The 14,505-nt window shown below is 38.1% G+C and overlaps 1 protein-coding gene across 5 annotated transcripts in view; it reads right to left on the minus strand.

The window, feature by feature from the left end:
* MYO16 (myosin XVI) overlaps window positions 1-14,505 on the minus strand; it is a 377,180-nt gene that overhangs the window by 183,888 nt on the left and 178,787 nt on the right. For all 5 annotated transcript variants that reach the window (XM_032100576.1, XM_032100572.1, XM_032100573.1 and 2 more), the window contains exon 7: window positions 13,254-13,379. In XM_032100576.1, coding sequence (XP_031956467.1) covers window positions 13,254-13,379 — 126 coding nt within the window. The remainder of the gene's footprint in view (window positions 1-13,253; window positions 13,380-14,505) is intronic.

The following is a 14,505-nucleotide window of genomic DNA, read 5'->3' on the forward strand; positions in this document are numbered from 1 at the left end:
CCAAATCCAATTAGATCTGCTTTCCACTGAGAACTCGCAACACATGTAGAAATAGATACATATGTACGTCTTTTTTTATTAGAAAAAAAAGGAACATGCTTATTTATAGAGCTACTGCATAATCTCTGAAAAGTGGTAGTAATTGTATCAAAGAAAGGAGGTTTTAAATGCATTTTTAGTTTAGCAAAAATTCACAGCTTTTTGGGTTACCAAAGGTTTGGATTTAGAGCACAAGAAATCCCATGCTCCAGTATCAATGTTTCCTGCTGCCAATGAAATATCTCCTGCTGGGACTTCTTGATGCATGTCACAAGGACTAAGGTATTCAGGTCACTGACAACTTCAATAACCTGCTTTTGGATACACAACTCTCTGCATTGGAATTTGCCTCATTCACTAATGTTTTAGGACTGTTTTAAAATACAATTGCCATATCTAACAGTAGAAATGTTTGTAGAATAATTACAGCAAATTACCATTAAGCAAAGGTATTTCAATTCTAGCGTTACAAATAACATACATATGACTGTCAAGAAATAACATCATATCTAATGAACTATTGCAGAACCTATGAATAAAATTAGTATGTCTACATATATATATATATATTCTCCTATTCTTCCAGTGTAGTCTTTGACAATTCATATAAATTAAAAAAATTAGACAGTGTTACGACTCACTGTGAAGAAAATGCCACAGTAATGGCAGTTATTTAAAATATCTGCTTATAAAATACCATTTGTCTTGCTGCTTCTTTTATACTCTTAATTATTTATTCAGTACCTTTTGACAGAACACTAGGAAACACCTTAGACCTTAATTTTTTCCTTTTAGATCTTACCTTTAAATACCCTCCTTCCCAAAATACAATATTTGTTACCTTTTCTATATTAATAAAGCATGTCTGTCTCTATTTTCCTGGTATTCTGCTCAAATTGCAATTTTCTGCCTCTCTCTGACTTCTCTTACTGAATACTTTAGCCTTTGACTGTCGAGAATGGTTCTGCAAAGAATATTTTCCTGTCTCATGCTTTAATCTGAAAGTCCCACCATTTACATTCCCCTGGCTCCTTCTTTTCTCACCAAGCCAGGAGCTCCTGGCCCTCATTTTCAAAGGAATTCATAGACTCTCCATGCTTTATGTATTCCCACTCATACAGCATTCAGGCTCCAGTTCCTATGGCACATTGGGCTGTGACTTTGGCCATCACTAATACATTTTAAGACACCTATTTTTGTACTACTTCTAGGCTATGCCTTATACTAGTGAGGAAGTCTTAAAAATATTGGTGAAGCTACATTGTGAACATCCATTCACAACCTGCTCTGACATGATGCTTGCCAAAGAGAAACAGGCAGTGGGCCATTCCACCACTCAGATGGACTGAAAAATGGCCCAGTGACTGGGCTGATGATGAGTGGCAAGCAGACTAGGTGGAGGCCAGTAACCAGCACTGTACCCTAGGGATCTCTCCAGTCCTGTTTCACATCCCAATTAATGATCTGGTTGATAGGGCAAAATTCACTGGCATTAAAATGTGAGGAGTGGCTGATATTCAAGAGGGCTGTGCTGCCATCCTGAGGGACTTCAACAGGCTGGAGACATGGGCAGACAAGAACCTCATGAAGCTCAACATGACCAAGTGCAAAGGAACAACCTTAGGCACCAGTACGTGCTGGGGGCTGCCCAAATGGAAAGGAGCTTTGCAGAAAAGAATCTGGGGGTTCTGGTAAATACCTTGTCGTACACGAGCAAGGAATGTGCTTTGGCTGCACAGAAAGCAAATGGTTTCCTGAACAGCAGTTAGGAAGAGTGTTGCCCATAGGTTAAGGACGGTGATCCTTCCTCACTACTCAGCACTGGTGAGGTCACACCTGGAGTGCTGTGTCCATTTCTGAACTTCTCAATACAAAAGTGACATGGAAAGAGTCCAGCAAAAGGCCATTAAATGATTTAGAGGCTGGAGCACCTCACATATAAGGAAGAACTGTGAGAGCTGGAATTCTTCAACCTGGAGAAACAAAGGTTCAGGGGTATCTAATCCATGCGGGTAAATACCTGAGGGGAGGGTATAAAGATTACAGAGACAAGCTCTTCAATGGTGCCCAGTGATGGGTCAAGAGGTAACAGGTACAAACTGAAGGTTCTTCTGAACATCACATAACATTTTTTCACTGTGATGGCAACCAAACTCTGGCACAGGTTGTCCAGAGAGGTGTTGAAAATTTCTTTAAACCTAATGAAACATGGAGTACAACACTGAAAATAAAAAGCTAGAAGGGTAACTGGATGCAGCACTCTAGATGCAACTTCACTAGGGCTGAGTAGAGGGGCAGGGTCACCTGCAGGCAATGCACCCCAGAACACCATTTGCCTTCCCGGCCACAAGGACACACTGATGGCTCATGGCTGCTTGTTGTCCACCAGGACTCCTGGTCCTTCTCCACAGAGCTGCTTTCCAGTGGGTTGGCCCCCACCCTGCACTGGTGCAGGGGATTATTTCTCCCCAGGTGCAGGTGCTGAATTTCAGACAATTCTCTGTCCATCTCTCCACCATGTTGAGTGTTGAGGTCTTTCTGAAGGGCTGCACAGCACTCTGGGGTATCAGCCACTGCTCTCAGCTTTGTGTCCTCAGCGAACTTGCTGAGGAGGCATCTGCCCCTTCATCCAGTTTTGAGATCCTCAGTACAAAAGAGACATGGGGCTCCTAGAGTGGGTCTAGTGGAGGGAAATGGGGATGATTGGGAGACTGGAGCATCTCCCTTGCATGGATAGATTGAGGGAGTTGGGCCAGTTCAGTGTGAAGAACAGACAACTAAGAGGGGACCACATCAATGTCTATCAGTGTCTGAAGGAAAGGTGTCAGAGGATGGAGCCAGGTTCTTCTCTGTGCTGCCAAGCAATGGGACAAGAGACAGTGTTGGCCAGACTGCAAGGCCTCTTCCCACAGATAAGTAACTGCAGTGACAGAGTAGGAAATATGGGGCATGAAGGAACAGCAGAGATTTCTCAAGAATCTCTCTATGCACTTGAGGCTGCAAAGGCATCTCCAAACTGCTCTCAAACCATGCTATTTTTTACTGCTAATGAATTAGCTGGAGAGCAGAACCAGTATTCCTGAAAAATGTCTTCCTCTCTTCTCTGGTCGGGTATTTTCCTCTGAAGCCATGTACAAGACATTAGGTGTGTGCCAGCACCTGCAAAGAATAAACTGCTGGCTCTACCTGAGCTTTCAGCCCTTATTATCCAAGTCCCAGTCCCAGAGACACTAACTCAGATCATTTATTCTCCTTTCTTTACCATCAGAGACATACCTGCTTAAGTTGTAAATTCAGAAAGCTGGAGGTTTTATGCAAATGTCCTCATGTGCTGTTTTGCACAGTGATGAATATGCATTATCTGATTTGCATGAACCCCCAACAGTAAATTCCTTCCATCTTTCACTTTTCTTCCCTGTCAACACCAATATTTCTCTCTACTTCTCCACTCCTTTCTGTCTGTTTCAACATTGGACATATTCTACCATTCTTAAGCAACCTGGTTCACCATCAACCTTTTGGTTCCTAACCTCCTTATCCATTTTTTATTTCCCAGGCACTTCTTCAAATCCATTCCTCAGTTCTCTCTGCCTCAGCCCTCCCCACCTTCTTCCTGCAATTTTGTTCTACCTGCTGTCACTTCTCAGGTTACCACTTCATTTTTGCTGGATGTGGTCCCCAGCATGTGCTCATCCACAGTGAGACAAAGATATACAATAAGAAACTACTGGAACAACAGTCTTGGATCAAATTCAGTATTATTTTTAACCATCTATCTCACACTATTGTGTGAGATCCAGTAAAATCACCAAGTATTGTTTTAATATCTAAGGTGTATGTTCACTAAACACAACAAAACCTCTAGACAGAATACAAGAAATATCACTGGTTACGTCATTATAATCTGCAGTCTTCACCACTGAGTAAAATGACCTATATCTGTACTCATAAGCACCGGTCTTCTATTGCTCCTATGGCTAAAATTTATCTTAATGGGTTGAGAAGTGCATATTTACCTGATTGTGTGATTTTTGTTAGGCAGTTTTCTAGGACTGCTGCCTGTGAATGCTTATGATTTTTCAGTTAGGGTTGGTTTTTTTTAATTAGACAGAAAAATAAAGCAACCAAAAATTAATCACTTCTGGTAGCCAGGTGTGGAAAAATATTTTACTTGTCCTTGTGAGCTCCAGCGTTTGTATGATTTGAAGATTTTATTAGGTAGAAGATTAATTCCATAGGCTGAGAATATTCTTTTTGTTGTCTGCTTGGAAAATCATCAAAACTTAGCCAAATTTCAAACCTTTGAAAAAATCAGCTACCCAATGATTATAAGACAGGGCTTTTTTATTACAATGCATAAATCAAGGAGCCCCCTTTTGCTAGTACAGTCCATTGTAGCTCCACATGTTAGCAGAACCAGTAACAGCTGCTCTATTTAAATATACAGTTGGATGTTCAAAAGATTTGCAATAAAAATAATAAAAATCAGGGAAGTAGTTTCCATTCTTATTAGTACTGTTATTATTATAATGACCAAGTTTCTGTGATAGAAGTGCTGTAGTTTAACGCTAACCATATATTCCATAGATCAAATAAATAAGATCAGATAAGTCATGGAGCAATAGGACTCCTCAGAATAACACTGGAGCCTATTTAACTAATTAAATGGGGTGATAATAGGCACTTTACCAAGCATCAAGGACATAAAAAAGAAAAATGTAGGTTAGGAACCTTACTACTGGGGAGTAAAACAAATTCCAAGACAGACTCCCAGCATCAGAGAGTAAGGTAACTATTAAGCCATTAGAGTTTCCATGAACTCAGCTTTTAAGATCATGTATTTGTTCTCCATTACATAATAGTATGCCTTAGATAACTGTATGTCCCTTTAAGACAAAATTTCATATGTAAAGTCCTAAAAAAGAGCAGCAGTGTTCAGAGGCTAAATAGCATTTCCTCTGCAATTGCAAATCTGATCCACAGTACTGCTCTAAACACAGGAAATGATGTCTGAAACTCATTACAGATCTCCCTTCTTAATAAAATATAGATTAGGATGATTTTTTTTTCTATTTGAGTGCAGAAAAAAGGGGACCATAACCACCTGTGGTAAGCAAAGTGGAACAGATTAGAAAAAGTAGGTTGTGGGAATAAGACTAGCAGCAGGGTAGAAAGCATGGGGGTGGTGGGGGGAAGTGTGTGTAATAGAAGAGGGCATAGATAAAAAGCTGGAATTTGGAACTAACAGCATGAAATAAATGAAGTGAAAGGGAAGAAGAGAAATGTGGCAAGGAGCCAGGATGTAGGTAGAAACAGACTAATCAGAAAAATGAAAGAAGAAAGTGGCATGTGAGGATGAAAACACTGAGATTGAACAAAGGAGATTAGGACTGTAAGCAAGTGGGACAGAAGGGCAGGAAGGTTGGCATGAAGTCAAAGTGGAAAAAAATGAAAGCTTGGATGAGAACCAGGGAGAGGAGGAGGGGCAGAAAGCTGACTGTGCAAGGAATCAGGATTCGGCTAAAATATGTAAGGAAAGAACATGGAGCCAGGCAAATGAATTGGACAATAAGGCAATAGAATAAGGATAAGAATGGAACAGACTGGAGGCAATGGGACAAAACAGGCTATGTGTGGGGGGAATGAACCGTAAATACTGCGTCTGTTCGTGCACAGAGCCTGGAATGGAACCCAAGTTTCCCAAGTGTCACCACCACCTTTCTGCAGTCAGCAAGTTTAACCTACATGGTCTAAGAGTATGCCTTTTAAACCTCTGGAACAGTTCAAGCAAAAAAAAGGAAGCCTAATGCTGTTTTCAGTTATTAAAACAAGTGACAAAGGTCACTTAAATGTTTTTCTGCAGCTGATTTAAAAACTTCATCAGTCTTTACTTCAAGACTGATAACCTACATTTCTATTTCTCAATCCACCAGGAAATGAGAGAGAAAAAAATAAATTAAATCAGGGAAAATATTATGTGATCTAGTGATTTAAAGATGCTTATAAGTTATGGTCCTAAAAGTTATGTATTTATATTACAGAGAAGTTTATAAATCTGCCACTTCTCAAAGTTTGTGCCTGAAAAGCCTTGTTAGACTTCTTTTTCATACTTGCCTCTCATATATGGAAGTCACTATAAATGGAATTTTAAGGAAAATAAAATTTATATTGATCAGAGAGATCCTGAAATAACCAAATATATAGTGTAGACTGTGCATACCTCAGATTTAAAAACATACAGGTAAACACTGAGAATTTTATAGTAATTTTTTATGCTGAGATTGTGTCTACTCTGTATATGAAGTTCAAACTAATTTCTTATCATTTGGTATTGCATGAATCTAGGTTTTCTTGCCTTATGTTCTCTCCCCACAACTAGCATTTGAATAATTTATAGAAATTTTGTGAATATATTGAGAGTGAAAGAAAGATATCACGAGCAGAAATCCCAAAGTGGTCTCTCTGAGGAAACTGAGTGTAATTTGATCTGAAGGGAAATATGGCTCTTCTACCTGAGTACAATCACATACGCCAAACATGAACAAAAAGACTAAAGAAAAAAGGGTGAGATATGTCTGGATAAAGCATTCTCTAGATTTTTTGACCATAAATTAAAGATTCCAACTACTTGACAGGGAAAATATTTATTCCCTGAGTGACTATAATCTATTCTTTCTGAAACACTAAACAAGCACCCCCTTCTTTAGGCTCTTCTCATTGAAAACATTTGTGGAGTGCGGTTGCAGAAGTTCAGAAATTGCATTCAAAGGAACTACTATGTCAATGCCCAAACTTGATGAGATTAAGTATCATTCCCAGCAGTGAATTCATATATCCCTCTACATTGAAACATATTCCAACAACAGATGTGGATTTTTTTTCTGTTTCAAGCTCTTAAAGGAAAATATGCACACAAGGAAAGAAAAAAAGAAACTACAGGTCACTCGACTACAGTTGAGTCAAATGACTAATCTCTTCTGGTAATGATGAGCAAATTAGTTCACATTGTAAGAGGGTGTATTCTCTGTGACTTCAGCAAGGAGCAGAGTCCCTTTTACAATCTGAAAGAAGTGTTGTGTTTTGACGAACTAACTAATCAGAGGGGTACGATTTAGACCAACCAAATGTGTGTGAGGGAGAATATACTTACAGAATGACAATTTCACAGATTTGGAAATGACACAGGATGTATATAATATGCTAAGAAACATGAGGTAGGCATCTGATATCTATAAACATTTTTTATTTATTTGGGATAATTTTTTTTTTTTTATTTGGGATATTTCCAATTTACTGATGGGAAGAAATCCTTGCTAGTACAGGAGTTACTCTTGCAGAGGTCCGGTCAGCAGTTGAGCAAATGTCTTATCTGTTTTTTTTGACATCATGGAACCCTTTAAACCTAAGCCAGAGGCTAAATCTGTCTCACTAAGTAAGAGAGTGCAATGAAGGAAGCTTAAGTATCCCTTATAATCCACCCTGCTTAACTGTTAGCTCTCTCCTTGGCTGTCTTTTGGACCACTCCAACCAGCTCTCTACAAACATGACTAATCTCCTATAGAGGAAACTAGCTCTAAACAATATGAATGTGAGCCAGATTGTTGCCCGGCTTAATCCCTAGCCCTCTTTCACTTAGTGATTTAACAGTTTAGACATAGGCATCATTCCCCAAGGATGAAATTTTGGGAGAGGTAGTATTTAAGCTACTGCAGAGTCAGCTCTGACCTGCACGTCTCCGATAGCTGTTTGAAAGGTGACATTTCTGTGATAAACAACAAAGAAACAGCTTGTGCCTGGGAACTGTTCCAAAGTACCCAAGGCAAATGTCAGAGCTGCAGCATATTCCCACCATGGGGAGGGCAAGTGTGTGCTCTCCTGATCACAGCAGCTGGAAGGTGTCCAGCAGGGACAGCACTACCAATGCCAGATTACTTGCTGTCCACAAAGTGATTGCTGTGCCAAATTCAAATTGAGGGGCCGGCCTGAGAAATAGAAGTCGCCCTTCTGCAGTTGGCACGAGTGCCAGCACGGGCAGGGTGGTACCCAAGCAATGATGTGTGTCTTGCACTGGTGTGCACAGACAACAACCACAAATACACCAACACTGCCCTGCTGCATGAGAGTGAGACAAAGGAGTTCCAGATGCCATCAAAAACAGGGTTAAAAATGTGGATGTCCAAAAGGCCCTGTTAAATTTCCACAGGCAACCCTGACTGTCTTGGGGTGACCTTATGATGTGTATCCCATATTGCTGCCCTATGCCCAGAAATTAATTCTTGTGCCTTTCTATGCCTCTAAACTGAGGACTGAGGCATATTCTAATTTCTTGAGGCTAGCTTTGTTACCCTAATAATCTTATTTTGAAGTGGATTTTTTTGAGTCACAGATGCAGATTTGGATGTGTGCTGTAGAGCTTATTATTTTCCATCATTTTATTAAGGTAAAATTATTAAGGTAAGCAACTCTGATCTTAATACCTTGAAAATATAAATATTTTTGGTATAATGTTAATATCTCAATATGCATTAAAACCCTAATTAGCCTTAATACTTATGGAGGGGAAATGACAACAGTCCTAGAAATTCAGAATAACATTGTCTAAAAACAGGCCTATTTTTAATGTCTGCAGGCTGGCAGTATTTCAATCAACAGTCTGTTGCACTCATTGATAACCTAATCTGTTCCTGTAAAGCAAATTCTTGTCTTACAAACAGAGACTGACCTTCAGGCAGTAGCCTCAGCTTCCCTGTTCTGTACTCAGTAGCCATATCCTGTACACAACCCTCAAACTCACCAGCAATATCCAGTACTCCTACGCAAGAAAAATATTCCATTCTGGATCTACGTGCTCTGTCACTAACAGGACAATTCATTTATCATTCACCCATGCTCTGTTTCAATTTTCAGACTAATAATGTTTTTACATGGTAAATTTATCCATTAAACTGGTTTTCTTTATAAATGTATGTAAAGACAGATACATATTATTTTTTTTTTCAACATCAGATAATACATACTGACACTTAAAACTCTTACTTATTCCCTCTCTGGAAATAATGCATAGTAATTCTGCTATGTTCTGCTTGTGATAAGATTAGTATAAGTATCTAACTCTAGTCCTTCTCTAGGATTCACTCTGTGCAGCTTTATGCTTTCTAAATGTAAGGCATCAACTCTGTGCCCACTTCATGATGACTTGGAAGACCCAGAAGACCAGTGGGCAGTTCACCCATCCTTTGGCCCCACATTTTGATCTGGATTCCTCATGAAGAATTTAAAAATGTTCAGATTACACCTCTGACATATGCTAGCTGCCCATGATCTCTATAACCAAGGAGGGTCAGACCTATAAGTAATGAATCATCGCCCTTACCTTAAATGCACTCCTAGGATTTTTTGAATTGTCTTCTAGAGGTGATTTTCCACATTAGACAAGGAAAAGCTTTGATGTTGTCCTTAAACTTAGTTGGCTAAATTTAGTTAAGAACCCCATCCTAAATAAAAATGAGTTTGCCATTACCAAGGAATCAGGTTCATTATAAAGTGTGGATGCAATGTCTTTCACATGACTAACTCACTCAGATTGATCTTTCTCCAGTAATTTCACATACAAATTACTGTGGAAGATGGAGCAATAAGATTTTTATAATCCACTTCATTTACAACTTGAGATTTGTAACAAGAAGCTTACAGTGCCTTTATTCTTGAGAAGTTTCCTCCTGTGCAGATGCAAATTAAATTTTCTCACTATAAATTTAAAACTTTCGCAGTTCCTCCTTTTTTTTTTTTCCCTCCTTACTAAAGTAAATTAGTACCAACTCTATTATCTCTATGCTCTTACAAACAACCAGATGTGGTGGGTTTTTCCCCATTTTGTGTATTTGCACACATAGAACTATATATGTATAGAGCTCAGGTCCTTCAACTAAGTCTGGATGTCACTCTGAAATAGTGTAACAATTTCTTCATATCACAACACTTTTTTTGTAAAATAATACGCAAAATATATGTATGTAAGGTCTATAATATAAAATAGTTCAAAAACTAAATCTGCAATTTGTATAACTAATTCAATAGCATTTTATTAAGGTGAGAAGCTTCTCCACATGAAAAATACATCTGTAGCTATTTTATAAACAGGAAAAACTGTCAGTCCTCATGGCTCCTGGAATACTGTACTATACCTATACTGGATGTGGTTTGGTTGCAGGTAGTGCAGCCCCATTGCTGGCAAACTGTTCAATAACAATGGTTTAAAACAGGTTTTCTGAAATTTCTGTGACCAGTAATTACAGGATCATTGCTTATTAGACAATTAGACAATTGCTTAAGACAACAAAAGGCTACTTTGCTGTTCAAATACATTCCTGGAAGGACAGAAATCCTCCCTAGAACCTAAAAGGAGAGCAAACTAAAACCAAATAGACTTTCTGACAGTTTTCCAGTACAAGACAGAGATTTATCACTGTAGCAAGTTTTTCAAGTGTGACTTTTAAAAAAAAATGCCACAAATACGTGTTAGAAGAGCGTGAAACTGTAAGGGATTAAGTCCAGAATTTATATTAGTGACTTTCTCAGGGAACATTAAGATTTTTGGCTAAAAGATGACTATTCCCTCATAAATATACTTTAATTTAAAAGAGACTATCCAAATCATGTCTTGTCTAAGGTTACTCTCTTTCTGCCATACTACTTTTACCTGAAATAGTAACAATACTTGTTTTAGTCTACAATTAGTTACTCAAAATGGGATTGTAAATATGTTATGCATGTGAATTCATCCTAAGGCTAAAAGACATTTTAAAATTATCATCATAAGAAAGGAAATTTTAAAAACACCCTAACGGCATAGTAACTGAAAGAAATATTTCCCTGATATCTAATAAATCCCTTTATAAAGGAATTTAAATTATTTACTTGTTTCTTACAAACAGAATCAAGTGAAAGCTGTATTTATCTCTGAAATGACACTGGAAAATTACATATAATGATAATAAGATATCTCTAAATTTTAGTATTCACTGACACTACAAAGGGAAGATATTTGGTCTGTATTTGGCTAATTTTAGTGAAGAAAAGTACAATGTTCCTTCATTGGCTTTCTCTGTGTGTACCCATACTGCTTGTATAGAGACTAGTGCAGCTGGTCCCTGACTCCTCATTGAAAACTGCTGAAATAGTAAGAATTAACATTATTGTCATCTGGGACATAAAGGGAGATGCAGTTCAACAAAAGTGCCAACAAAAAGGATCATGTCACAAAATAGCCATTTGAGCTCTTGGAATTCTTCAAAAGGAAAGACATTTTTTCCATTAGCCACTTTCAGCTACAAACTTTATATGTACAGTGCTGTTCCAAAAAGAAAAATACCTAACTTCACAAGAGTATTTCAAGTCATCCAGAGTTAGTGTTGGAAACACACATGCTACACATACACAAGGAAAGGCAAGTTTGATTTCCCAGCCCTTTCAAGTGAGTTCTTTCAAGTCCTCTTCAATTAAACTCATGTTTAGCTTCACAATAGAAGAAATGTACACCTGTAGTATAACCACATTGTTGCAGTACAAAGCCTTCACTTGTAAGCCATCCTAAAATGTCAGAATAAGAAACCTCAGCTCAAGACTGCATCACTACTATCCCTTACTTCTGAGTAAGAGCTTTCTTGCCCTACTGAAGTCTGAACACAGGCAGAGTGAGTGCAGAGGGATCAGTGAGAGCAGCAGAATTACAGAACAACGCAGGGTAAGATGGGATGAGAAAATTAAATCTACAGTAAATTCAAAATACCCCCGATACCTCATTTGCTAACATAACTTTGGTTCTGTACATCTTTGTGGAAAGTTTTTCTATGTAAATTTACACAACCTGAAAATATTGCAGACACACTTCAGGCCATATATATGTATATTTATACATATATATATATATATATGTAGTGGCTGGTGAACATATATTACAAGGGACAGAGAGTTCTCAGTAAGACAAGTCCCTAGTACCACAAGAACCACACCGTGTTAGGATGACCAGAAAGGCTTCTCCCAGGATGCTTGTTCTGTTCTGTTAATTTATCCCAGTTTGGCTCCCCCACATGGCTGTCAGCCTCTACACCTTATCGCTCCCCCAGAGCTTCCCCATTGGTCCCCGTTCCCTAGTCCCACCTTTTCCCCAGATAAAACTGTGAGCTTTGGGATCATGTTTGTATTTGCCTCTGCAGCGGTGTAGCAGCAATAAATGCTCCTGGCAGAACGCACACAAATGCCCTTCTCGGCTCTTTGCTGCCGACTGTAACACTGAACCCACCCCTGCGGCTGCGGGGGCATGCGGGACCCCACGGAGCCGGGCAGGGACAGTATTTTTATATTTATATATATATATATATATATATATATGTATGTGTAACCGAATGACTTAATCAATTATGAAAACATCCTGAGCTTTCACACTCTGTAAAAGAGCAGGCACAGGGTATCTCAAGGAGAAATCTGTATCCGAGCAGAACTAATTAGTCTCAAACACATTTATTTTTACTATTACTTTTACTACATTTTTACTATTTTCTTGTTATTTATTTTCTGAAGTCTGAGCTAAGATGCCTCAAAGAGGTTTTTGGAAGATACCTATGGGTAAGAGGTGATCAGGAGGTGGGTGGAGAGCTGTGGACAACTCTCCCAAAGTGGTCAAACTGTAACAAAGACTCACTGAGGATATCTAGGGAGAATGAGGATGAAGAAAAAGTGAAAAGGTAGGCTATTAAGAGGCACAAGTCATGTTTAGGCATGGCCTCCAAATTCCAAACCTAGGACTCACTTCCACAACTCAGTCACTGGAAAACTTTGAACGCAACTATTAAGGGAATCCTGGACATTTATTCACAGAAATACACGCAGCAAAAAAGTTAGCTAAATAAACTTTGACATCAGTCTGTAAAAAAATAACAAAGTGTTTATTTTGTCTTCCTTTCAAATGTCAGTGCAAATTTAATTTTTGCTGTAGACAAACTGTTGCTGGTGGTAGATTGAGTTGTACTGGTTTGATAGCTTTACAAGGTTCATTCTCAAATTATCTCTGTCATTTGAGATGACATCTGTAGTACACGAATGGGGAAATTTTATACATTAAAATAAGAATAGTCTCCCTGACTCGAAAGCATTTGCTATTACTACAGAAGACTACCATAAAGAAAAGAGAAGCAGGTGAAAAAATCATGCTTTACCTGTCCATACTTTGCAGCTAAATGTAGGGGTGTCCAGTACTGATTATCCACTACATTGAGATCAGCCCCATGATCAACTATCAGAGATGCAACGTTCTTGTATCCATTAGCACAGGCCACATGCAGCTGCAATAGATAAAAAAGTAAATTTTGCGTACATTAACAGTTTAAAGAACTCATCCATGGTGTGCTATTGCATACCTTTTACTAAATCACAGTTACAGCAAATACAAAATGTACATGTGACAACTACAGACTAGAAAACCACCGCGGAATCTTTTTTAGAATTTATAAACAAGATACACCAGAAAAAAATAATCTTAGCTTATTGTGAACTACTAAACAATCTAGTCTGACTATCACTTTTCATATAACTTCAACCAAACGTCCTTTCAAACACATTCAGACTTCATGAGCCCAGGTAGAATAATACATTCCAATAGAGCTTGAGCTCTCTTTGAGCCTAAAACTAACTTTCTTTTGAGACAGTTCAAGTACCCCAGATTTAAGCTGACACTACTCCAAAACAAATTCATTAACACATAATCAAACCATGCACATTGCAACTGCAGCATGAAATTAGTGACAAAAAATACTTTCTCCATTTTGAACCACAGAGATTTTATTTCCTATACTTGTATTTCTTCCCTAGATACTTAATTATTTTAATTGGTAATGGTTTTAAATAATTTTAGTTGATTTTCTGTATCTCTAAACTTCATTTAAGAGACAAAATGGAACAGGAGGAGGGTGGAAAATGCAGTAACAGACTGAGAGAAACTCAGGTCAGAAGGACAAGTAGCACAACTTGCTGCTAAAGCAGGGACAACTTCAAAGGTAGCTGTGCTTGCTCCTGGCTTATCACTCTGAGCAGCAAATACAGTAAGAGTAATAAAGTATGAAAAATGTTATGGCAAGAAAGGGAAAAAGGAAACTCAAAAATATCTTTATTAATGGCTGATTTGAGGAGTTGGACATTATCTTTTGCAATGTATTATTATTTAAGGCTCTATATGTATTTGGCATTTTTATCTGCAATCAATTCCACTATATGTTATTTATAGAATGAGATTTTTTATATTTAAAAACCCAACAGATGTGGTGGGTTTTTTTAAATTAATACAAATAGCAGGTATGCAAAATAAATATAAAAGCAATATAATACCAAACAGGTCTTGTGAACAGAGAAAAAGGGGAGGACATAATAGGGCAATAATAATGATAAAGTAAGAGAAGAAAATGGAATAAGGAA

Source organism: Corvus moneduloides, chromosome 2 (genome assembly GCF_009650955.1).
Source record: "Corvus moneduloides isolate bCorMon1 chromosome 2, bCorMon1.pri, whole genome shotgun sequence".
NCBI classification, from domain to species: Eukaryota; Metazoa; Chordata; class Aves; order Passeriformes; family Corvidae; genus Corvus; species Corvus moneduloides.